The sequence below is a fragment of the Notolabrus celidotus genome, chromosome 7, assembly GCF_009762535.1.
Source record: "Notolabrus celidotus isolate fNotCel1 chromosome 7, fNotCel1.pri, whole genome shotgun sequence".
In the NCBI taxonomy this organism is placed as follows: domain Eukaryota; kingdom Metazoa; phylum Chordata; class Actinopteri; order Labriformes; family Labridae; genus Notolabrus; species Notolabrus celidotus.
The window spans coordinates 28809996-28835309 of NC_048278.1; the positions used below are offsets into that span (position 1 = coordinate 28809996).

At 42.5% G+C, this 25314-nt stretch overlaps 1 protein-coding gene across 9 annotated transcripts; it reads left to right on the forward strand.

The window, feature by feature from the left end:
• Nucleotides 1–1341: 1341 nt before the first annotated feature.
• On the forward strand, nucleotides 1342–25314 carry fam193a (family with sequence similarity 193 member A). Of its 9 annotated transcripts, none has more exons than XM_034687380.1 (23): nucleotides 1342–1784; nucleotides 3143–3217; nucleotides 5915–6157; nucleotides 10104–10279; nucleotides 10371–10538; nucleotides 10921–11167; nucleotides 11255–11379; nucleotides 11472–11643; nucleotides 11734–11808; nucleotides 11912–11986; nucleotides 12078–12190; nucleotides 12886–13128; nucleotides 13466–13586; nucleotides 13736–13882; nucleotides 15614–15892; nucleotides 16163–16385; nucleotides 17691–18053; nucleotides 18436–18718; nucleotides 18880–19066; nucleotides 19231–19470; nucleotides 20755–21652; nucleotides 23348–23429; nucleotides 24285–25314. In XM_034687380.1, the coding sequence occupies exons 1-23, from the start codon at nucleotides 1563–1565 to the stop codon at nucleotides 24376–24378; spliced, it is 4851 nt and encodes a 1616-aa protein (XP_034543271.1). In that variant the 5' UTR covers nucleotides 1342–1562; the 3' UTR covers nucleotides 24379–25314. The 9 variants fall into 9 exon arrangements, with proteins under 9 accessions (XP_034543271.1, XP_034543275.1, XP_034543269.1 ...); XM_034687384.1 differs by having other exon boundaries at nucleotides 11496–11643; nucleotides 17691–18005; XM_034687378.1 differs by having other exon boundaries at nucleotides 1343–1784; nucleotides 13430–13586.

Sequence of the window (25314 nt, forward strand, 5' to 3'; positions counted from 1 at the left end):
AAACTCTGCTTCACCATGTTTCGTTCTGACTCTAGGGACTGAAAGCAGACCAGTACCTGATGACCTCAGAGGTCGAGTTGGTTCATAAAGTAGTAGCAGATCAGCAATGTATTTTGTGCCTAAACAATTCTGTGCTTTATAAACCATCAGCAGGATTTTAAAGTCTATTCTTTGACAGACAGGAAGCCAGTGTAGAGATCTAAGAACTGGAGTGATGTGATCTACTTTCTTGGTCCTTGTTAGGACTCGAGCAGCAGCATTTTGTATGAGCTGCAGTTGTCTGGTGGACTTTTTAGGGAGTCCTGTAAAGACCCCGTTACAGTAGTCTAGTCTTCTAAAGATAAATGTATGGACCAGTTTTTCTGCATCCTGCTGAGACATAAGTCCTTTAATCCTTGATATAATCTTATTATATACTTATATTCTTTTTACGGGCCTGCCCCAAAAAAATCTCTCAAGAAACTGCAGCTTGTCCAAAACGCTGCTGCCAGAGTTTTAACGAGGAGAAAGAAAACCGATCACATAACCCCTCTTTTAAAAACTCTGCACTGGCTCCCTGTTTCTTTTTGAATTGATTTTAAAGTCCATTTACTTGTTTTTAAAGCTCTTAACAGCCTTGCTCCTCCATTACTGATCTCCTGTCATTTTATGTTCCAGCCCGATCACTGAGGTCCTCGAATGCTTCCCTTTTAAATGTTCCTTGAGTGTCTCACAAAAGCACCGGCCAGAGGGCTTTCTGTTTTTATGCCTTAAGACTTACCTTTTTAATCTAGCTTTTAATTTGGAGTATTTTATTTTAGCCTTGGACTGCATTGTTGTTATTATAATTTTTATTATTTTAATCATTATTATCTAAACCATTGTTTCAACGTTTATTTATTTATCTTATTTATTTCGTGTGTCCATCTAATCTTGTTAACTCTACCCTATTTTTAACTTTTCTTTCCACTCTTTCTTATTTTATTAATTTTACTGTACTGATTTTCTTTTATTTTTTTTAAGTATTTCCTTTTTTTAATCACGCCTTTTATAATTTTACCATTGCTTTTGTTTTCTTACTATCTGTTACTCTGTGAAGCACTTTGGGCTACATGTTTTTATGTATGAAAGGTGCTATATAAATAAAGTTGAGTTGAGTTATATATAAACCAGTATTATAGCAGCAATGTTATATTTTGTAGGGGTTGGCTGTGGTGATGGGGCCCCATTGAGATATCTTTCCAGGGGGCCCAGAATTCCTGGTGACACCCCTGGTCAGTTCCCCCATGTGAGCTCACTACGTTGACATGTTACGTAATAAACTCAATTTCCCATAAGCCCCGGCAAGGGCGACGTACGGTTGCGTTGCAGCGCAGACTGAAGCCTGGTTGAAGCAGTCCAGCTAGAGGCCATATTGGAACCTATGAAGTCGGCTTGCACTTTGATGGAACGGAGTGTCTGCCGTTTTGGGAGTCTCTAAATCGCTGTCCCGGAATTACACCCGAGTGATTGCGTCCGGCATTCCACCTGAGACCCTGCCAAGTCTAGACGGCAAGTTGTCTCGCTGCTTTTGTGGGAAAAAAATGAGCCCAACCGATGCTAAACGAGGGGCTAAACGCAGGAAGAACAAGCGGGGCGGTGGCAGTAGCTGCAGTGCTGTCTGCAACACCAGCAGTGGCAAGGCCGGGGCTGCCTCGGCCCTGGGCTGTGCGGGAACAGCAACACCTGCCTCTGTCGTCAGCTTCCTAACACCTGGGAGCACAGGCAGCGGGACCTTGGGCTCCATCACGGGCATAAACGGAGAGGTGAGAGTGACACACAGTGTGAACCGGTGGACGTCCAAAACGGGGGCGAGGAGCTAGCAGCGTTATCAACGACACAAATCTGATCCGGGCCTGACACTGATGCAGGGAGGGCAGCTAGCTAACTCACCTATGCAACGTAGCTAGACATTAAGTGGCCTAATCAACGCTAATGCTATTGGTTATGCTTCATTGAACACCTTGACATGTAAATAGTCATAAAGCTGCCAGGCTGGCCTCACTATGTTGACTCAAAGTACCATAAACACAAGGCTACTTCTGCTCCAAACGCTGTGACCACCAGCGTTAGCTCAAGTTGAGGTAGCTGAATCGACAACTTTGACAACACGGAGCATTATTGTGAGCACATAAAGTCCAAGTAGGTGGAGATTACATTGACCAAGCCAAGATTACTTCAGAGTACTATTAGCTTTAACACAGTTTACCACAGACGCTTTAACATTGATTCACATTAATGCTAGCTAGTGCTAACTGTGAAGTGTACCAACAACTTTAGCCTCATTGGGCCTTGGTGTGTTTTAACAAACCGACCTTTCACTTTCCTGCCTTTATAAAGCTTTAAGAGTTTAATTTGGTTGTTTTGAAAGAAGATAATTTAACATTAACACATACAAGCTACTTAAGATAACTAAGATAGTAGTCTTAAATTGCCACTAAAACTGTAAATACTGACAGTCTTGTCAGTGTTATTGCACCTAAGTTTCTCTAAAAAACTACATTGTTTCTATATGTTATAAAACTTTGTTTTGGGATCATAAAAACATTATATGTAGCCCAAAATTATGCAGTTGTATGGCAGGGAAATGTCTTAGCTTTCATTCAGTGTATTTTTTGATCAATTAATTTAATAAGTACACAAACATTTGTGTGTTTTGGATAGATGCATCCCCTCCAGCTTAATAAGTAACAATCCACCTTGCCTGTTCTCACCTTTACATCAAGTGCTGCATTAAAGCAGGTTTAAAGACTTGTGAGGTTAAACTTCATTTTTTTCTACATTGTTATAAAGAAGAGACAAATCAGCCGTATTTTAAAGGTTTAAGGACATCTAATTTCAGTTTGTTAGTAAATCTCAAGCCTGCAGGTTGGCCTGGTAGTACTGCCTGGCAATATTTTGAATGGAAAGTGAAACACATGCAGATAGTTCAGAAGCTGTCCACTTATGTAACATCGAAATTAATGAACACACCTCGTCAGTCTGTCAGCCAGGAGTCCTGAGGAACGGATGAATCTCTGATCACTTGAACGGGGGCTGTCTTAATGAAGTTTTCTTGACTGATATTGAATCAAGCTGATGAGGGGTCAGTTCTGTGTTAACACTGAGTTGTCCTATCTCTCAGGTCAAAGTGAACAACAGCATAACACCCCAGTTTACAGAAGGACCAGTGAATGCTGACTTCTCCGGAGTCCTTCAGGTAAATGTACATCAGATGTTTCCAAAGTTCATCTGAGGACACTGCCAGGTCTCTCTCCTCCAGTCATGTCCTGCTTACTAAACAGAGTTTACATGTCATTGCTTGAGTGTGAGGACCACTGATATGAAATTCACACATTAAGATATATTAACTTGCTCTCTGTTTTATTGAGCTTATCCACTCATATGTCATTTTCACAAAACGCAGTGTCTGCACTGTCACAAGCATCGAGTGTATTAATTCTGGTGGGACTCTCTCCATTATTTGTGTTAAGGTCAAACTTATAGGACATGATGTCAGACACTCACATGTGCTGTGACTGCCTGCCTAAAGTTAATTACTGACAGTGCTGGGTTAAGTCTGAGCAGGACCAGTGAAGACTCAGATTCAGTTTTGTATTGGCACGAAAATTAGTCCTTAACCAAAATGTGTTTTCTTGTGATGACCTGAGGAAACAAAATAAGTAACTTTCAACATAAGCATCAGCTGGACAGAGTGTCTTAGCACCAGCACATTTAATAATAGCACTATATTCATTTGAACATGATCACATATTAGGGGTGTAACGATTCTTTTTGACAACGATTCGATTCCTATCATGATTCGTGGTTGCTGATATGATTAAAGGACAATATTGGTTTATTTAGAACACGATCCGAAATGACTCAGTGACTTGAAATTGATTCGGTAACTTTTTAGCCTAAAATTCAACCAGTGAGACTGTGAAATAAATACCTTGATCCTGGAAAGTCCTAGAATCCTATTGCTGCCGTGATGCTTTTCGCCCGAGCTGAGTTTTGTCCTAGTCTCTGACTAAACATGTTGGCGAGGCCCAAGGCTTCTGCAGAGCTGATGTTACCTTGCGCTGCTGCTGTGAAATCCTGTGGCGCCTTAGTAGGTGGTTGGATAGATTTGTCGTATTGCCATGGTACTTTACTTGACCTTTACATATCCTACAAACAGCGAGCGACTTATTTAGAACATCTCCGTATTTGCAAAAGCCAAGTGTTTCCACACGCTGGACTGCAATCGCCGGCTTCTCCTCTGCCATGCTATGTTTTGTTGTCTGCTGGCGCGTTGCGATGACGTCACAGACAGGCAGCCTGAATTGAGTAATGTCTAATGTCTTTATCTTTAAAAGTGCCAAAAAAACCACATCCATATAAAGTCTGCTGTGCTTCAATACAATGCATTATTTCCTAGTATCGATACAATCGATTTATTAGCTTTTAAAACGATGTTAGATCGATATATGTCGTCCGGAAGGCCAACTTGCCGGGCACAGATCAGTGTAGTCAGATCATAGGAATATAAATCGATACATCGATGTAGTAGATGAATCGTTACACCCCTATCACATATGTTGTCCAGTGTACTCGCGCCATTCCAAGTGATCATGATTGTGTTTATGTTGGTTCATTTTGGAGCAGGATATTTGATTTATCACACATTGAATCAAACAATCCACTCAATGCTTGTTCAAAAACTATGATCTGGCTCTTGAGTCGTGCTACCTGATGTCAACCCACCTGCTTGTTTTTGTTCTGTGACAAACGCTGCTTGTGTTGTGCAGATAGGAAAATGATCCTAAACGGGTCAGACTCAGTAGTTTGATTACAAAGGTTGAATGTAATGCTATTATAAAGTGGGTTGTATAAATTGAAGGTAGACATGGTTGGACATTTCAGTTGCATTGTACTCATTCAACCCGTGAGCTGTTACAGTTTTTGTGCTGTCTCTGATGTTCGCAGTATAAACTCGATACAGGCCAAGTGTTAGGAAGAAGTGATTGATTTACTGTGAAGTCAAAGTATACCTCCGCGTGAGGAGTGGGTGAAGTAGTTCTAGCCGGAGCACTCACAGATTAAGAGTCTCTTTGGAAGCTCCAGGCGCACCTATAAAATGCAGCTGAATTTGATGCTAACATCCTTCTTTTTAACATCCAAAAGCTTCCTGCTCACTGCCAATCACAGCCGACGCGGAAGCTGCATTGAAACTGATACCTCTGGCAGCGAATGATGCGTCTGTGCCACTCTGTGGTTCGTTCACTGCCAAGGCTGTGCATTAAGAAAAGGTTCCAATGTTTTAATGGAGAGCAGAAGGGTGTGTTAGACAGCTGGTGTACCCATGATGGGTCACAAATAGGTAGAGTGTGACCTGGCTTAGTTAATATCAGATAAGACATCAAGTAATGAGGAGATTTTTGAGTCAATGATGAGAATTTAGAATAACTCCTGTAAGAGAACATTCAAAAACAGGATTTATTTGGGGCGCTTGTGGCCTATCGGTCTGGGCGCCCCACGTACAGAGGCTGCAGGGGTCGCTGGTTGGACCACGACCATCTCCTGCATGTCTTCCCATGCTCTCTGCTCCCCACGTTTCCTGTCTCTCTTCAGCTGTCCTATCTAATGGAGGCGAAAAAAGCCCAAAAATATTTAAAAACAAAACAAAAACATGATATGTTTGAGGGGAAATTGTTGACATAGTTCCTGTTAAGCAAATCCACTTGATCAAAGAACCCAAAACACTCCTGCTGCATTTATTTTTGTTTCACATTAAATATGAAGTTTTGTTAAATACCTTGTGATGTGCCTTTTTGAAAAGTAACCAATCAGTAGCTTTCACATCCTCTCGTTAGGCTGCTCCTCATGTTCTATTTTTCTCTCCCTGCCTCCACCTGCTATCGCTCCACCCCAGACCCCATTCACGTTCGGCCTGAACCAGCGGGCCCCCTACACGGCAGGCGATCGCTGCCTCTTATGCCGATGTGAGCGAAAAGACGTTGCCGTACCTTCAGAGGCCGGGATCTCAGGCCAGAACGGTACATCACAGCCCAGCAAGACACCCAGTGCCCTCCAGCTGCCTCTGTGGGTGTGCTCAGACTGCAGACGCACGGTGGAGAAAGAGGACCGACACACGGCTCTGGAACAGTCATTTGGGGTAAGTCATCCTCATCGTCGTCCGGGTATGAAGAAACTGAACACATTTGCTGTCTCCACTCTGAATTATGCTGTGCATTAGCAGTTGAGCCCACACGGCTGTGGTCAGTCCTTCACAGGGTGGTGAAGCTCTTGTTTTCAACTCTTGTTTCACCGCCAACAAGACTAGAACAGATGTAGCAATTGGACAGCTGCTGCTGTTCAGAAAAGTCCTGGATGACATAGTATCGTAGAGTATTTTGACCCACTTTCATTTTAAACGAACAATACGCTCACATCGGGGCCAATATATGCAAATTATGTCAAGTTCTCAAACACAGCGGGTGACGTATCATAATCCATAAACTGGGATGTGAAGATGACTTTTGTTTTGTTGCTTGACGTCAGAGCATGATTGTAAATCAGCCACCAGGCCTGCGTAGTATGGATGCCATGATGTCTCAGTCTTACCCCTCTTCTTATAAAGAGCTTCTTTATGTGAGACAGCCAGCCTGTGAGCTCAGCTTGTGTCTCTACAATAACAACAGTAACTTAAAGTTGAAACCTCTTCTGATTCAACAACTCCAATACGAAGTCGTCTTCCTTCTTCTTGGCTGTGACGAGGACAGTAGATTATTATAATAAGTAAGTCCCTTGACTTTTACTACTTTACCTCACAGTGAATCCACCTTTCTTCTTTTATTGTACATTTCTTCCCACGCCTGTTTAGATTAAGAGAGCGGTTAACAAGCGAGAAAATCTCTTTCTTACCGTCTAGACTTTAAGCGGTAGACATTGCATCATTAATTTCTAAACTGAGCCTAAAGCTGATTGTCATAACTGTGACTGTACTCCTGCTGCCACTCCACCGTGCTGTGTGTTGGCTCTATTTTTGGTGTGTGTGTGTGTTTGTGTGTGTGACCTGTGCTTCAAGTAAGCTATTGTGAATCAGGAATAATAATGCAGTCCTCTCCTCTCTCTGAGAACCACAATTATTGTCTTAACACAGTGAGCATGCCTGCTAATTCGTTGTTTGCATTTCGGCGTCATGTCTGTGAGTTATGGGAAATTTCCAGAGTTATTACTCAACCTTTGGAACGGAAAATTCAAACAAGAAATAGGATTAAGTCTGTATATTGTAGCAGGGTTTCTACATTGGAAATAATGTGTGCTTCTGTTGGATGTATGGGAGGTTAATTGGGTGCAACATTTATTCGTTATGACAGCACAAGGTCTCAAAAACAAACCTCTTTACTGACCAGATTCTCAAGGAAGACAATGTACATGTATTATTCACAAATGCAGTCTGCAAAAAAACTCGTACCAGATTTGAAGACTCAGATCCTCCGTGCTTAACGTAGGTGTAACTGTGACGACTTTTACGCCATTGATCAGACTTCGATGACGTCAGCAGGGGGTTGAGTTTCCTCAGTTGTGGGTGTGGCTGCCTCGGCCTTGCTGCCCGGCCTGGGTTTGGTTTCCTCATAAATGTATTGTTCATTTCATCCACGTTCATTTCATCCTCTCAGCAGTACTCAGGGCACTATACCTACTCACAAGATCTGGGCCCTGAAGAATACAGAGCTAAACCTTTTTGAAGGATTTCATTGCAAAACAGCAGCAGAAACAGAACTATGTTTCTCTGTAACGCAGCTCGAGTTGTTTGATGGTTGAATCAGAAACCAGAAAGGCTTCTGTCTCCGTCACCGAGGTTTGTGGCCGAAACTCAAATCTCCCAAAACATCTGACTTAGGTAAAGCAAAATATTTATCCCTTGCTACCTCTGCTCTATGGATACAGAGTTAACACAGTGTTGGTATAACAGCTTCCTGAACAGACTTGCCAAAGATTTACTAATCCCGACTACTCTTCCTTCACTTCCATTATTGTCTGCTCACAGCGTGTCCTATTTCTTGGCTCTGTAGCCGTAACAGGGATGAGAAGCTCATTGTTGAGACCTAACAATGTCTTCAAATACAGCTCAGGCTTTATAAACATATTATCCCTCATAGCACATCATTACTGAAGAGACTTCCTCTGAAGCTGAGGAATCAGTTTGAATATCATCAATCAGTGTTGATTTATTTTCTGCTTCCTGTTTCCCAACATGTGCAAGTCATATGTAGGAGGGTAAGAAGTTACCAACATACTGGACATACTATGTTAAGTCAGGGGTTCCCAAACTTTTCAGCCCATGACCTCCAAAATGTAGGTGCCAAAAACTTGCGACCCCCCTTGTCCCTCAAAGTGATTTAATGTGGCTTCATTTAGCTGGTCTGCAGAAAATGACCCTACCTATATGAGCATGTGTCTGTGTTTCCTGTGCCTTTATGAATTAACCTACTGCCACTGATGCTTTTGATAATTAACTATTCACTAACCCTAAACTTAGGAGTCATCTGGCAAAAAGAAAGGCAGAAAACTCATTACTTTTTCTATTTTCAAGGTTGTATTTCAAGGTTAGCTACTTTTTTTGCTGATATTTTTTACTATAATGGGTAAAATGTACTATTTTTAGATAACTTGAAAAAAAAAACATTCTGGAAGACATCTCACGACCCCCCCAGGGGGTCCCGACCCACACTTTGGGAACCCCTGCGTTAAGTGATACTGTGCCTTTTAAGGGCTGAACGATATAATTCTGACCATCACAATTCCAATATGCCAATGCACAAGAGTCACATTGCAGGACATGACCGTCAGTCATATGACCGCTGTGCATGCAGTGTCTGTATCTGTGTCAAATGACCTTAAAATGCCATATTGCTGCTGTCGAGTGATTGTGAAGTAAAGTTGGGGGCTTTGAGCCTCCTAGCCAACAGCTACAGTGTTCCTGCCTGTCAATCAAGTCAGCTGTGCCTCTCATTGGAAGACTTGTAATCTCAATATCTTCGAAACTGCCGCGTTAGAAAAAAATTCATCCCCTGTACAGTGTGTGCCGATCGAGAAATGAGCTATCCAGACTACACTCGTCTTTTGTACCAGGCTGTAAACATGTTTATTTCTGCTGTGAAGATTGGACTTTTTTAATTGGTGTGTATGTGGTTTCCGGTACTTCCGGAGCCAGCCTCAAGCGGATCCTCCATGAACTGCAGTTTTAGCACTTACGCATTGGATTCATATTTTTAGCTATTGTTTCGATCGCATGAAGAGAGGTAGAAAATGATGTTGAAAGTTAGAAACTGTGACAGAAACACAGGCAGATCTTCACTTTGTGTGTAGAGGGGTAAACATTTTTTAACTCTGATTGTATGAACATTTTGTCATGTTCTTTATAGAAGACATTTCACTTTCAAATGCAACAAATGATGGCTCACTCGATAAGACATTGAAAAGTAACCCTTGTTAAGACTGATTTATACTTCTGCGTCGCCCCTATGCAACAGGGGCTGACACGGACATGAGCACCACATACTTGTTCGTCGATGTGTCCGTGTCATGCAACAATTCTTCGCTCTCTACGATCTCTGTTTACTTTTCCACAGCAATTCAGAGTGTGTTATGTTAATCTTCAGCTGATACATGTTGCTGTTTATTCTTCACTGTAATCATTTCTGTATGAAAGCGAGAAGGAGATGAAATACATGAAATGCAGGAAATACAATGCTGGCGAGCTGACCAATCGCAAGGCTTGCGGTCTGTCTCGATGCTACGCATAGTGAAATTTTGGAGGAGGTGCACATCATGTGCGTAGGCCTCTGCGTAGGTACAGGAGCTACGCGTACCCCCGGCGCAGGCTACGCCATCGATTCGAAGCAGAAGTATAAATCAGGCCATAAACCGTTACTTTGTCATGTGTCTTTTCGGACCAATTTGGACCAATGGAGGATAATTCAACATTTTCAGATATTTGTAACATCTATTCTTCTTTGATTCACCAAACAACACATTGATTGATGTTACTTTAATTTATATGATAAAGAAAATGTTACTGTATCTTATTCTACTGTTTTTTATATTTCCCACAGAGCCAGGACTTCCTTTTACACATGCCTGTGGGGAATGGAAATGTCGGCCAGGAGGCAGCCACGGGGGATAGACTGACCACTGCTGTGCCTACATTACCCATGCTCCCTGCTCCAGACCTCACCGCACCAATGCCTGCTGACACCGTGTGCAGCTGTGAAGCCTGCAATGAGAGACGGTCCGTTCGGAGGGATTGCAATAGAACAACAACCTTCATTTTTACTATTTGTTCGACTTTTTAAAACAATCCTTTGTGTTTTTAATAACAGGGAGATTTCTGCTGAGTCGGAGAGGGAGTCCCAGCAGCTGCAAAATCACTGGTCAGAGGTTCGCTACCTGGTGCGCTGCATCTACCGTCAGACAGGCACTCCGTTAGCAGATGACCACGACCAGCCTCTGGAGAGAGACAAGGACGGCATGAAGGAGCTGGTGGACAGGTAGAGCTGCTCTCTTTGAGTGTGTTTGTCCACTAGAGGTCTCTGTTGAACCACAAACGCCTCCTGTGGATGCAGGAAATGAGCCTCAGTTAAAACAGTTAGAAAGAAATCATGCCAACCAGAAATCATGTTGAGTAATCAGTCACGCTTCGGTCCATAAAATGACATCTTTATTTCCTCGATGCAGTGTTTTTTCTGATGAAATAATGGCTGTGACTCATTGATGGAGCTTTTAGTTCAGTACAGTAGACAAAGGGGAGAATGCTGGGTTTGTTTGGTAGGATCAGGTAACTTTTTTAGCTTTTACACCAGCTTGTCTTGTCTCATTTAAAGTATATTTTTGCATTCAAGGATGTGTAACCTTATTTTTTCCTCATTGTAGACTCTGTGAGAAGGACCCCTACCAGCTATATCAACGGTTGGAGCAGCAGGCTCGCGAATACGTCTTGGAAATGAAGGTGCGGCTACTGAAGCACCTTTCAACAGGTCCCAAGACAGCGGGTCCTGCGTGTAACGTCGCTGCAGTCCAGGGCCCTCCTCAGGCCTACCAGTTCATCTCGCTGCTGCTGGAGGAGTACAGGGCTCTCTGTCAAGCTGCACGCACCATTAGCAGCTTCCTGCTCACCCTGGTCAGTTTACAAGCTCCTCACTCAGCTGGCATCAGAGACAAGTCACTGAGTTTATGACTCTAACTCTTATCGTATTATTCCTTCCAGGAGAATGAGCACCTCCAGAAATTCCAGGTGACGTGGGAGCTGCACAACAAGCACCTTTTTGAGAATCTGGTGTTCTCTGAACCCATCTTGCACAGCAGTTTGCCTGCACTGGTTGCACAGCTGAAGTAAGCTTTGCTTTCACATACTCTATCTCTTAATTAATACTTCAGACCCAAATAAAACTGACAATAATACTCTTTCTTCATCCACATAACAGTCTTTTCTGCGTCCTTCCTTCCAGACATGGCACAGCCTCGCATGATTCATACAATGAAGACATGTACAGGACCTTGTTAGAAAGCTACCAGCTGCTGCAGCAGGAGATGGCTTCAGTGGCGGCTGAATGGCAGGAGTGTGAGAAGAGGATTGATGACTACGTAGATGAACAGGTAAACACAAAGAGGACAAAACATGAAATGGTACTGAATTTCTTGTACCTAAAATGTGAAGATAAAGCTGCATGGATCTTTGTTTTACAGCTGCTATTGAAGGTGGAGGGTCAGAGTGTCACCAACCAAAGAACAGAGCCACACAAGTCCTTAATTAGCAAAAATGTAAGAGAGAACTATGTCCAATATTTTTTTGCCTCATCTTTAGTATTTAAATTTCTTTCACTAAAATAATTTAATGTCTATTTCAATATCTGTCCTCATCCAGACTTTGAAGACCAAGCAGCGAATGCTGAAGGAGGACTGGGAGTTCTTTAAGCAGAGAAGGTTTATAGAAGAACAGGTACACAGCAGGAATAAGCACCATCACAGTAGATTAAAGAGTGCTGCTCTGAGCTTGACAGCACTTTTGTTTGTTGTTGTTGTCTTTGTAGTTACCTAACAGCAAAAAGTCCCCCACCGGAGACAACAACTTCACAGACACTATGAGAATGCTCTCATCTCGGCTGAGTATTCCAGACTGTCCAAACTGCAATTACAGAAGACGGTGAGTTGACACGACTCAGCAGTGTGTTATTATCTGTCCTGGGATCATCACACTATTTTACACGTGGCTTAAAACTTAAAATCCACGTGAAAGAGCCTTCATCCAAATACACCATGTTTACTTTTTCATATTAATGATTTCAAGTTTGTTATGATGTTTCCATTAATCTGCAAGTTGAAGTGTGAGAACATTTTGAATTGTTCTGTTTGTGTTGTATTTGCATGGTTGCACCTGTAATCCTTCATTATTCAGATTTAAGGCCTCTATTAGCTCCACTTTAACTCTACCCCTTTATTCCCAGTGGGGGGTCTTAAGCAATAAATCTATTCTTATTCTATAATTATTGTTTTTTCTACATATAATGGTGAAAACTCATCTTGGCTCATCGTGACTCTTATATTAAACCCATGTGATCTTAAATAAGTGGCAATAAATATTACTTTACAGAGGATTTGTTGAGACAGAACATCAAACCATAGGCAGTATTTGGAAATCAATCCATATTTAGTTTTTTTTCTATATCATTTTTTAAACCTAGAAAGTCATTTGGAGATTTTTTAGACTTAAATGTTGTAGCTCGTAGACTCTTGGAGATTCCTTTACCAAATATGTCCTTGTAACATCAGTGCATTGAACATGGTTTAAACAACCCACTTATTCCCATTCGTTTTGCACTATTGTGTCCATGCTAACAGGTGCACATGTGACGACTGTAGTCTCTCCCACATCTTGACTTGTGGCATCATGGACTCTCCCATCGCTGAGGACCTCCACATCAAGCTGCCTCTGCAGGGTGAACCTCCCCGAGACTACCTGACAGAGGTTCACCCTCCCAGCCTCTCCTCCGGCAGCTCGGCATCAGGCTCCAACTCCAGCTCTCCCATCACCATTCAGCAGCATCCACGGCTCATCCTGCCTGAAGGGGACACCAACACCTTGTGAGTCAGACATTTACCGTCCCATCAAACGGGTTAAGAGACTTGGTTTTACCGCAGGAACTTTCCCCAGAGGCTGTGAGCCTTTGGATTGAGAATAGGGTCCAAATGAGACCTGTTTTCATGTGCACATGGATTTTCCTAGCAGTGTGGTCAAAACTTTTTGTTACTGTTAGTGGAAATGTAATTATGCTTTGTTATGAAACTTCAGGCTCAGATTAATATTTGCTCACCCTACTTATAGACAATCATTTCCCCTCTCTCACTTCCCCTAACACTACTACTCGTTTCGGTCTTGTTCCAGTATTAGTGATGATGATGAAGTGCCTCCCTTGTCCAGTAAATTCGGTGACATCTACCCCATGAGTGGTTACGAGGAAAACAGCGTTGTGACGGCTGCTGTGAACGGCCTCCATAATGACATCAACGGGGAAGCTGAAAACGTGGCGCTTAAGGCAGGGGTGAGTTCAGAGAAGACCGAGATTACGTTTAAATTTCCCTGCCAAGTTACCCGATGATGAATCTAAAATTCATTATGAGTGGGTTACCGGTAACATGGGAGAGTTGGTACCTTATCAAGTCGTCTTTGTTCTACTCATTTCTGCTGCAGTCTCCTCACATCACCAGCAGCAGCAGCTCATCAGAGGGTGACGAGGAGGAAGCAGACGGGGAAGTCTGTCAGGAGCCTCAAGGTCATCAGGAGGAGCTTTCCTCTGCAAACACCAACAGTCCTCCACCGTCTTACAGCCACCAACAGGTGCTGCAACACTCTGAGTACACTTTCTTTAATGGGAATACTGCCATAATCCCATACATGATTACAGAATTTGACATCCTCTTTTCATTAATTCAGCAGTGGAGGGAAGGACATGCAAGTTTAGGGTTTACATCAAGAGTCTATCTTTTACACTGAGGATCAGAATATTGACTTTAAAAAAACATCTTCTGGTTCTGAACCACACGTTTCCAGTTTAAGCAGATAAAAGCAAGTCACGGCCAGAGTCTCACTTTGCTTCAAATGTTCTTTTCACAAACTGTCTCAAACATGGACATAGTCTTAGTCATAATGCCCGCTCGTTTCAAAACCCCTCTTCAGAAACCGAACGATGGCGGTGGCATATTGGAAATGCTGAGTCAACCTTACTTTCAGTCAATCTAGATAAAGGCAAAGAGGTGGAGCTGAGGCCGGCTTTGAGCCTCCTCACAGAGAGATATAACACACCATGTCCATCAGCTCAGTTTATCAAATTTATGCAACAAGTTAGATTCTTTTGTCAGATTTGTCATTTTATTATTGGTGTGAATGAAGGTTCCTGGAGCCAGCCTCAAGTTATCACCAGAGGTTGCCGCTTTTTGCACCTCCATCATGGCTTTGTTTTACAACACTGGAAGTTGCAGCTTGATTTATCTCTAATTTTTAGACTCTACTTTATTCACACAAAGTTCTGATGCAGCTTATGTTCTGAGAGTTTACTTTTTATGTAGATAAGGCCAAAAAACAATAGTAGAACTGTACATCTATGAATATTGATCGCATTAAGCATCAAAGAGTTTATTGTGTTACTCTTACTAAAACGCTGGATTCATATCCGGAATTATACATCAATTCAATGATCAATAAATATATATCACTGATGCAAAGTAACAGGGATTCAAATTACCTTCATGGTTAACCTTTTTAAAAAATTCTCACATCAAGCACGTGTCACCGTTTCTGATATTTTCTGATAGTGTTAAACCTGCATTAAAAAACTGTTTTTATATCAATAATAATACATTTATATATATAGCACCTTTCAAAACACAGTTACAAAATGCTTTAGACCAAAGATAAAAATAAATAAATAACTAATACCCACAGGCAGGTTAAAAAACATAGAAAAACATAAGAGCTGAGCTGTTAATAGTGCAAAATAAAATACAGCTAGGTTGGGCTAAATTTAATATGTATATTATATATAATAAAACCAATTAATAAAAAAAATTAAAAGAAAAAAGTATTAAAAGAAAACAGGCAATCAACCTATTTATTATATAAAGGGCTTTCTGTAAAAGTAGGTTTTAAAAAAGACTTTAAAGATGGAACTGGTAGAGCTGACCTCACTTTCTCAAGTAAGGACTTCAACAGATGTGGGGCTCCTACAGAAAACACTCTGTCACCTTGTGTCATTTTCTTTAGTGTTGATGTTGATTATTATTTTTTCAATGACGTTGGAAAACAAAACTATTTCCTGGTGTCCAACTGACATTTTTGTCTTAGATAATCCAAAATGTTTTATTCAAAGTTGTTGAAAACGCAGAAATGCCAAAGTTAAAGAAGCTGGAAGCAGAATATTTTTGCTATTTGACTTCTAAAAGCGAAAAGACTTTTTAGTTTCCCCTGGATTTGACATCAAAGATGTGTGGTAGACTTGAGGCAAAGGCAGTGGATCAATGAACTCCCAGTAAAACAGGACAGCACATTCTGACTCTGTGTTACCGCTCTCAGGTAGAACAGCTCCAGCATGCCTGCGAGTGCCACGTGTGCAACCAGGACCCTGGCTCCTCCACCCTGGGCCCCGCCACATGCCTGCCCCCCAGTCCTCTCCACGCTGCACCTCCTCCCACGGTCGGACACCAGTTCTTCACAGACAGCAAGACTCCCCCCGCCCACCCCGCCCTTCACCTATACCCCCACATCCACGGTCACCTGCCCCTACACAACTTCTCGCGGCCCCTTCTGCACCCCACACTCTACCCCCCCAGTCCTCCTCTCACACACAACAAGGTGAGGAGCTTCAGTAAAATCACTCTCTTCCTGCTTACTCTCTTGTGCCAGTAGGTAATGAGTATCTCTCGGGGAAAACTGATTTATTTCCTTTTCACTGGGGATTTTTTTAAGGTTCCAGGAACAATACAGAGCTTTGTTGTGTTAGTTTCACTTAGTTATAGTTTTATAATCCGCCACAGGGGGGCAGACTAAAGTCAACAAATGAACTGTGTCAAATCTCAAAATCCCAAACTAATGTGCCACAATCTTCTTCTCTCCTTTCTCAAGCCTCTTCCCCCAAACCCAACATCAAACCACTCAGCAGCCAAACAGCCGGCCTTCAGCCCTTCATTACCCGAGCATGTTTACCAGAACTGTTTTGGCGGTGCCGGTGGAGCAGGTGACTGGAACAGCTCACTGCAGTGCCTCTCGCTCAAGTTTGAGAACCTGTGGGATGCTGCTGTGATGAAGAGCTGGAATCCATCTGTGCTGCTGCCCGAATCCCTGCCAGGTGAGTCCGGGGAAAAGGTTCTCAGCTGAAGGTCAAGAGACTTAGCTTTGAGTATTGTAAATGCAAAAAGGATATCAAAGTACAGTTACAAAGCATCTACTGAAATACATTTTCATAAACACTAGAAAAACTGAATGAAAAACAATTATGTGTGCCATTTAGAGCATTTCTAAAGACTGTGTGGGTGTGGCAGGTCTCATCTTGATTCATAGCAGCCTGAAACACAAAGTTTGAGTCCGCTTATTCAGAATCAGTGGCGAAAGCAGGAAACTATATACAATTCATCTGGTCACTGGAAGCAAATCCAAATTATAGTTAGTCTTTGACAATCCGACCTGATTTGTTTCTCAAAGGCTACTTTCTGATTTAGGGAAGACTTGAAAAAACAGAACAACCTGATTCTATTCTGTGGGCCAAGACTTGGTTTGATTCAGTGATAACGTGATCCTCTGTGAGCGTCACACGTGATTTGCACATGATGCTCAGAACCAGTTGTTGTAGACGCTTGCTCCGTGTTTGACATTTCTTGTTTTGGCATTTCCTGTGAGAAGTAAGTTAGCATGGTGATGTGGCCAGGTTAAAAGAGAGCCAGCTTCCTGATACTGTTTTTAGAATCAACAGATCTCATTTTCCCTTTGAATCTTGCTTAGTTGTACTCCCCTCAGCTTCTTATTAAGAATTTGTTTTGCATACTCACAGCATTCAGGCCGAACGCTGACACTAATGGTGCTACTCAATGCTATGCCAGACATTAATAACAATAATAATAATAATTGATAGGTTTTCTATAGTGCTTTTCTTGATACTCAAAGTCGCTTTACAGAAAAATAATAATAAAAAAAAAAGAAAAAAAAAGAAAGCAGATGAATAAAACAGAAAAAGGACAGAGGTGGGGCGGGAGTAGTGGTTATGTATTGTATGCTTTTTTGAACAGGAAGGTCTTGAGGTGGTTTGAAATGATAAGAGTGAGTCAGAGTTTCTTGGACTTGGTGATAGGGGACAGGAGATTGGCATCTGATGATCTGAGATGGCGATACGGGAAGTGGCGTTTGAGGAAGTCGGTCATGTATGAGGGGGCGAGGTTATTGAGGGATTTGTAGGTTATGAGCAGGATCTTGTAGTAGATTTGGTGCTGTATGGGGAAGTATCTCTACAATTTCCAGGATGCCTTCGTTCCATGTTTAAGATCCTTGATCGCATGCTCATAAGGCTGGTTTGTTTTGGTTTGAACTCGGCTTTGATGAAACATCTCAGCGGGGCAAGAGTAGATCAAAACCCTGACATTTCTCACGTTCTTATCAACAGGTGACATGCTTGGCCCGCCCCTCACTGATGTGCCCCTCCCTCCCACATCATCGATCGGCCCCCAAGGGGAACACCCCTCACTGCCCACCCCGCTACCCCCCTCCTCCATCACCCCCTCATCACTGTCATCATCTTCATCGTCATCATCCTCGTCCTCATGCTCCTCTTCGGAAGCGAAAGAGCAGAAGAAGAGTGGCGCCAAGAAGAAGTGTCTCTACAATTTCCAGGATGCCTTCATGGAGACGAACCGAGTGGTGATGGCCACCTCCGCCTCCACGTCCTCCGTGTCCTGCACTGCCACCACTGTCCAGTCAAGTAATAACCCACCCATCCACCTAGCATCAAAAAGACCCAACTCTTTAGGTAATATAGGAGGTAGGAGCGGGGCTTAGGTTTGTACTGATCATGGGGGTTTTTTAATCACTAAATGATGGTCCATCCCAGTATCATTAAAGGGATGTGACACCCATTTACTAACTCATCAAGGACCATTTTTGGCTCTTGTTACAAAGCAAGATTTAATCCCGAGTCTTTCTGGAAGGAGGACAGGAGGAGTCTTTTGAGCTTAATTTCATTAAGTTGATTACTCAGCAAACTCAGTTTTAATCCACTTCAGTTGTGTTCAATGAAAGTGATAATTGTCAATTACTATTGTGTACTATCTCCCTTAATAACTGCATGTTTTAAAGTTTTATGACAAGAAAACAGAACACTATTCTCATCATTATCTCTTTGTCTCCTCCAGACGATGTATTTCACAATCTAGGTAAAGAGGACCATAGACAACCTGCTCCAGCACCCCCTAGAAGCTGCCCTTCAGGACTGACCCCCCTCCCTCCACTCTCGGGCCCCACCCTGCCCCCAGCACCCACTACACAACTTCCCACAATGGGATCCCAGCCCTTTCCAAAGATGGCCGCTCCAGCTCCAGACTTCATGGAGGCCCACCAGGGCCTGTGCCTCCCACCTGCAGAGCCTCCAACCTCCTCAGTAGATGGTCCTGTCAGTGCTCCACCCAGTGTGTGCAGGTAAGACAGCACGCTACCACATCCTACAGACTCATACGCATGATGAAACACCCATTGATGGAATGCAACGCTCCTCAGGGAAAGCTATGAACATGGAAATGATTTATGAGGAGAGAAAGAAAGATTTGCAGAGTCCAGTTTTAAGTATCGTTCTCTTTCAGTGATCCTGACTGTGAAGGCCATCGCTGTGAGGGGAACGGGACGTACGAGCACCCGCCATACGATGGAGAGGAGAGTCAGGACGAGGACAGCTGCTCTGAGCACAGCTCCTCCACATCCACATCCACCAATCAGAAAGAGGGAAAGTACTGTGACTGCTGCTACTGCGAGTTCTTTGGCCACGGCGGGGTAAGACTCTCATCACTCGCTGAAATAAGCTTTCTCACCTCAAAGTAACATGTTTTTGGAAGTTGCAGATTACAACCCTGGTTGCAATCTAGACACTGTGATTTTAAATAAATGCTGTTAAGAACTGTGCACATTGATTGCATCATTCCCTTTTTCATTTCCAGCCTCCTGCTGCTCCTACCAGTCGAAACTATGCAGAGATGCGAGAGAAACTGCGCTTGCGTCTGACAAAACGTAAGGAGGAGCAGCCCAAACGTGAGGAGCATCAGCCAGTAATAGAGCGAGACACCGGGGTTGAGGACCACAGGCGGGTGGAGGACTTGTTGCAGTTTATCAACAGTGCTGACAATAAACCTGCCTCCAGTTCTAAGGCTGCCAAACGGGCCAGGCATAAACAGAAGAAGGTAAGTTAATCCCCTGGACTTCTTTTAAATCTTAGAATTAGGGATGTAAGGATACACTCAACCCACGATTCGATTCGAATCCCGATTTTTGGTTCACGATACGATTCACTAACGATTTTCAAGAAAACTGGATTGAACTCAAAATCTAAATAACTATTATTTTATTTCAATTCTTAGATATGGACTGTTGCAATATATATTTTTTCTCTTATATTTCTTTGTAAACAAAGTAATCCTTTTTCATTTTTAAGGTGTGTCGTAACTCAAATAAAACCACTGCACACTTTTTTTCCACAACTTGCAAAAAAACTAAAATCACTGCACAAAAATACTTTTGTTGGAAAATTTCAGAACAATTATAGAGAAATGGAAAGTGAAGGATTCCCAAATGAAAGTATTAAATATTAAAACAAATAAGGTAAATCTCTTTAAATTAAGGATGTAAATTTGAACTATTTTCCGTGATCAATCTTTGGAAATGTTAACGATTAATATCGTTTCATCATTAAAAAAACAGGAACGTATTCCATGTCAAAAATAAGGTAAAATGTGCTTTTTTTCCCTCTAAATCAAATTTCCTTCATGACACAATATATATTACTGACGGTATTAAACAGCTACGGATCGTATTGAGGTGTTCAAATGTTAAACACACTGAACATCAACGTGAGGAGCAGGCTTATAAAAAATCTCTGTGGACGCATGGTCATAGAGTGAAGACTCAGACTACAACATGTGGATTTACTGCAACAGGACAACTGAACAGAATCCTATTTTGGACTCAGCGACCAGTTTTCTGTCTACACGTTCTTACTGAGAAAAATAAGCATGTGAATGCAGTAAGTTGTCAGCCGGGAGTGCAGCCGGGGCAGAATCAGCCAGGCGGCGGAGAAAAAAGTGCTCATGGAGACCTGTAACTCAGCTTCAGTCCCCAGCTGAGCGTCTCCACTGTGTGCAGTCAGCTGATTCTGAAACATGCTTTAAACTTAAACAACTCCACTCAGCAAGTGACGAGAGAGAGATGATGTTGAACAAGCGGAGTATAATGCTGATAGCGCCTTCTACTGTTTGAAAATAATATCCAGATACAAATTATGATGAATCAATTTTAATCCACCCTTATTTGTATCAATTTTTTATCGTCTTGTTGTATATCCTTACATCCCTACTGAAAATTGTTGCAGACATCTTTCAGTGGAAGCCATATGACCTTATGTTTACAACTAGGTCTCTGTGTGTCAAAGCTGTCATAAAGCTGAAAGGTTACGTCTCCTTTTTCTTCAGATGGAGGAGAAAGCTCGTCTGGAGTTAGAGGCTCGTGAAAGAGAGGAGCAGCAGTTATTGGAAGAGCAACAACGGCGGCAGAGGCAGGAAGAGGAAGAGGCAGCGCTTCAAAAGGAACTGCTGCGGCTGCAGGAGCTGCAGCAACATCGCGCCGCCAAGAAGAAAAAGAAAGAGAAAGCAAAGGAAAACACCGCTCCCCCTCAAAACAACCCACAGCCCCTCAAACAGACAGCTCAGAACGTCCTAGATAACCTACAGAACGGAAAGTCACAGCTGCTTCAAACACTCATCCGCCTCCCCGATCCAAAGGACATCAGATTCAACCCCGTACCCCAGCCCAACACACTGCACAGCCCCAAACACACCAGTGAGAAGGGGTTTTCATGTGAGACCAACATCCCCAACTCTCCAGCTTTCCTCCACAACGGCACTTCTACATCACAGCTTGAGGTTAACAAAGTTAAGACGAAGCAGTCCTCTAAAGTGACTCCCTGTGAGGCATCTGTGAAGAAAGCCCCTGAGTTACCCAAAAGCTCTGATGTGACAGCAAAGCTAGCTAATGGCACCGCCCCCACCGCCTCAACAGACTCCAAAGCAATGCGGGTCAGGCAGGCTGAGGCGCTGGCTCCTCTCCCAACCACTGAACCCAGGAGGGAGGACAGGAGTTATAACAGGAGCACCAGTGGAAAGAGGCAACAGCCGCAACAACCCCTGACCCAAGTAAAGGAGGACAGGAGAAGTCCACCAGTGTCAAACCCTTCCCCGTCTCCCCCTCCAGCCCCTCAGTCTGAGCAAAGCCAGCAGAATGGCAAACTTCCCAGTGCAGAGTCGCCACAGCCCAAAGGCAAGACCAAGAAGAACAAGAAGAAGAAAGGGGACAAAATGAACAACTCAATAGGTTTGTATTTATTTCGCCTTCATTTCAACAGTGACTATTTTATAAGGTCACCCTGTACCAACCTCACTGCTGAAACAGTGCATGATGTCTGTGGAGCTAAATCAGCTGAGAGCGAAATTTGAACTGTTTCCAAATCAGACACTCTTACCAGGGTTCAGCCAGATATCTAAAACCTCACGCGTCTCTTAGGTTTTCTGCGCTATTACAGCTCGCTCAGTGAATGTGTGCACCGTGCAGATTTCTGCGGTCATTTACGTCTCAGTGACATCAGAGAGTGCTTTTATTATTGCAGCCTCACTTTGTCACAGATTATGGTGTCGCATACATCATGTTCTGGCCTGGTGTGGTGTCCAAAAACCTGTCGAACGACAAGATACCAGTGAGGAAACTGGCGCTATGCAGAAGGTTAAATAGATCTGCTCTCTACTCACACAGCCTTAAAACCTGCTGGACAGGAAATAAAAAATGGTGAGATCATGTTCATTTTTTTTCCCCAACATTCACACGTTTTGAACAAACTTTATTTTAAAAGCTACTTTAAGGAACTTTTGGTTTGTAATGGTTTTGGACACCCCTGTGGATGAAGTGGTCCATATTACCATAAAATCTGGAATACAAGTCACACTGTCATAAAAGATACAGCCTGTTTTTTGGGGGCTCCTAGAGAGAGAAAGACTAAAACTGTCTTCTCTTTTCCTCTGAGAGGATTTCCATTGCATTGAGTGAAGTCCATGATGTGTATCTCACATGCAGCAGTGGAGCTCTCTCTAGTACCATGTGTTTTCACCATGTGGAGTTTGCAATCCTGCTAGCTACCTGTACAGTATTAGAGCTAAGCCAGGTAGGAATGTAAATTTCAAGTATTTCCCTCTCAACAAGAGAACTGAACAGAAACATATTTTAGACTCCAGTGTGCAGTTTTCTGTCTACTTGTTCTTATTGAGAAAAATAAGCATATGAACGCGGTCAGGTGTGAGCCGGGAGCGCAATTGGCTCATAATCAGTCCGGCGGCGGAGGAAAAAAAGCGCTCGTGGAGACCTGTCACTCAGCCGCAGCCCCGAACTGAGCGTCTCAGCTGTGCACGACACCTTTAGTCAGCTGATTCACACCCAAACGTGCTTTAAACGTCCTTTAAACACCTTCCTGATAGCTGAACAAAATATAGACCACATGATGTTTGTTCCACGTGAATCGAAACAAAAAAATGTGTTCGATTAAGTTCTTAACAATCAATTAATCAATACTCGATTAATTGTTGACATCCCTAAAGCCAAGGTAACTCTGATAGCTGTGAGATACACACCCACAGCCCATGACCAATTTGCCAGGAGGAGCCGTATCAATCAAAACATCACTCCACAAGGTTTATTTACTTAAAGGGATACCACATTTAAAAACAAAAACGTGTTAATAAACTCATGTCGAAGAAAAACATGGCGGCGCTAACCTGTTTGGAGTCCCTATTTATCCAAGCAAGCTTTGAACAGCACAGCGGTCTCTTGCTTTTTAGAGCTCTGTTTTCCAGGTAAGATACGGCAACACAAAAAAACTATCTCTCTGTATTTTATACCGTTGTACTGGTTGCACTGTAATGCAGGATGGGGCCTTTTACACCAAAAGTCATGGTATGTCTGTGCTGATGTTGCCCTGTGACATTTAAACTTTAACGATCATAATGTTTGATTTTGTTGTAGATGATGTATTCTTGCCCAAAGACATCGACCTGGACAGCACTGAAATGGATGAAACGGAGAGAGAGGTGGAATATTTCAAAAGGTACGTGTGTTACAGAATCTTATTTTATCAAACTCTGACCACACACTGTGTTCATGTACTGTAAATGTTTTCTCTTTGTGTAAACTTTGAGGACAAGAGTGACAGGGTTGTTACCACTAGAGGGGCTTTGGAGTAATGATTAGATAAGGAGACTCCAGTTTTTGTTTGTGTTTTAAGTATGGATAGGCATTTCAAGCCACAATACTATTTGATAATCATAGCCATGTATTCGACAATTATTCAACATTAAGGTCACCTCAAAGGTCATAAAGCCCCCTCCATTGTAACAGATGGAACATGGGTCAAACTAGAAAATGTAAATATATGCTTTCGGTCAGCTATTTTTTCTTCTTCTGCTGATTTGTGTGCAAGTTTTCATTTTTAAGACAAGTTGAGTTTCTAATTAGTTGGTGTTAAAAAATGATGACTGATTGTCTTGACAAATGCGAGCTCCTACAGCGTTCTTTACTGGATTAACAGAGTAGAAGAGGAACAGTGAGAATAAACGTGACAAAAACTAACACTAAAGTCATTTAATCTTTCATAACTCAGACTGTCCCCTTCAAATCCACACATGGATCAGTTTTGCTGTGGACTGTCGACCTGAAGGATCTTTGATGTTTCATAATTGAATATGTTCTTAGCAGAAGAGGTGTGATGTTAAACTCCTGACACCACTGTCCAAATTGATTCCGAGCATACATCACCACCACAATATGTCAGCGCCCACTGAGGCTGGCTTCAATATTTTTTACCATAGGAGATAGAGGTGCATCATCCATAATTGTACACAGTCAATGGTTCTGCATGAAACCTTGTTTGTAACTGTTTTTTTTCTTGCCGTTTCTTCTGCAGGTTCTGCTTGGATTCTGCTCGACAGACTCGCCAACGACTTTCCATCAACTGGTCAAACTTTAGTCTGAAGAAAGCTACCTTTGCTGCACATTGAGGATGTTAGTGAGTGACTGTCAGGACACAATCAGTACCTTAAACAGCTATACCGACCACCACGGTCCCCACACCACCCACCCATCCCTTTACCTCCACCCAGCTGTCGTCCTCCCAGACTTTTCTCCTGCTGTGCCCAAATCACACCCTTGCTGCCTTGCTTCGTTCTCGTCTCTGTGTGGTTCCAACACAGACCCATCTGGACTGATCCACCTGCAGAACTTAAACTAAAAATGAAATGAAACGACACAAAAAGAATCACAAAACTGCTACTTCACATCTGATTAATTTTCCTTGCGTGCTTGTGTGCTTTTAGTCTGAGTTGGGCATTTCTCTTGACTGAAAAGCCATGGTCTGAAATTATTTTCTTATAATGGCTTACCTGTAGTCAAAAGATGCTTACTATGTCTGGATGGTTTCCTAAAAAAAAGAGACTAAGGAAACTACAGAAAAAAAGAGAAATGTAATAAATTAAAAGCTGTATTTGAGATATTGTGGCTTAATATCCCATCGTTTCCTGTTCCTCGCACGGCATCTCATCCACATGATTGACAAGGGAATGGGCTTGGTCAGCTGGTCTCCACTCCCTGCTCCCAACCCCCCATCACCACCACCTCCTCCACCCTATTTCACAGAAAGGAGGAAAGCGTAATACTTGACAATGTTCTTTTTTGGTTTTTAAGTACTGTTTAACAAACTGTTGAGTAAAAGTGTACCAGTTACAGTTTTTGTTTTCTTTCTTTTTGACCTGTAGCCAGCTTGTATCAGAATACTTTCAGAATGAAATTGAAAAAGAACAATACTCACACTATCAATCTGTTATAGAGTGTATATTGTATTAACACTGAAGCCAAACTGGCTACTTTTAACATATTGTTAAGTAATATTAAATCTTGTCTTTCTTTTTTGAAAGATGGAATACAGTAGTATGGCAGGA

Excerpts from the sequence above, each read along its gene's own strand:
- fam193a (XM_034687378.1), top strand. The coding sequence starts at position 1,563 with ATGAGCCCAACCGATGCTAAACGAGGGGCTAAACGCAGGAAGAACAAG. Across the intron at positions 1,785-3,142 it reads TCACGGGCATAAACGGAGAG|GTCAAAGTGAACAACAGCAT; the intron begins GTGAGAGTGACA and ends CCTATCTCTCAG. Across the intron at positions 16,386-17,690 it reads GCTGCCCGAATCCCTGCCAG|GTGACATGCTTGGCCCGCCC; the intron begins GTGAGTCCGGGG and ends TCTTATCAACAG.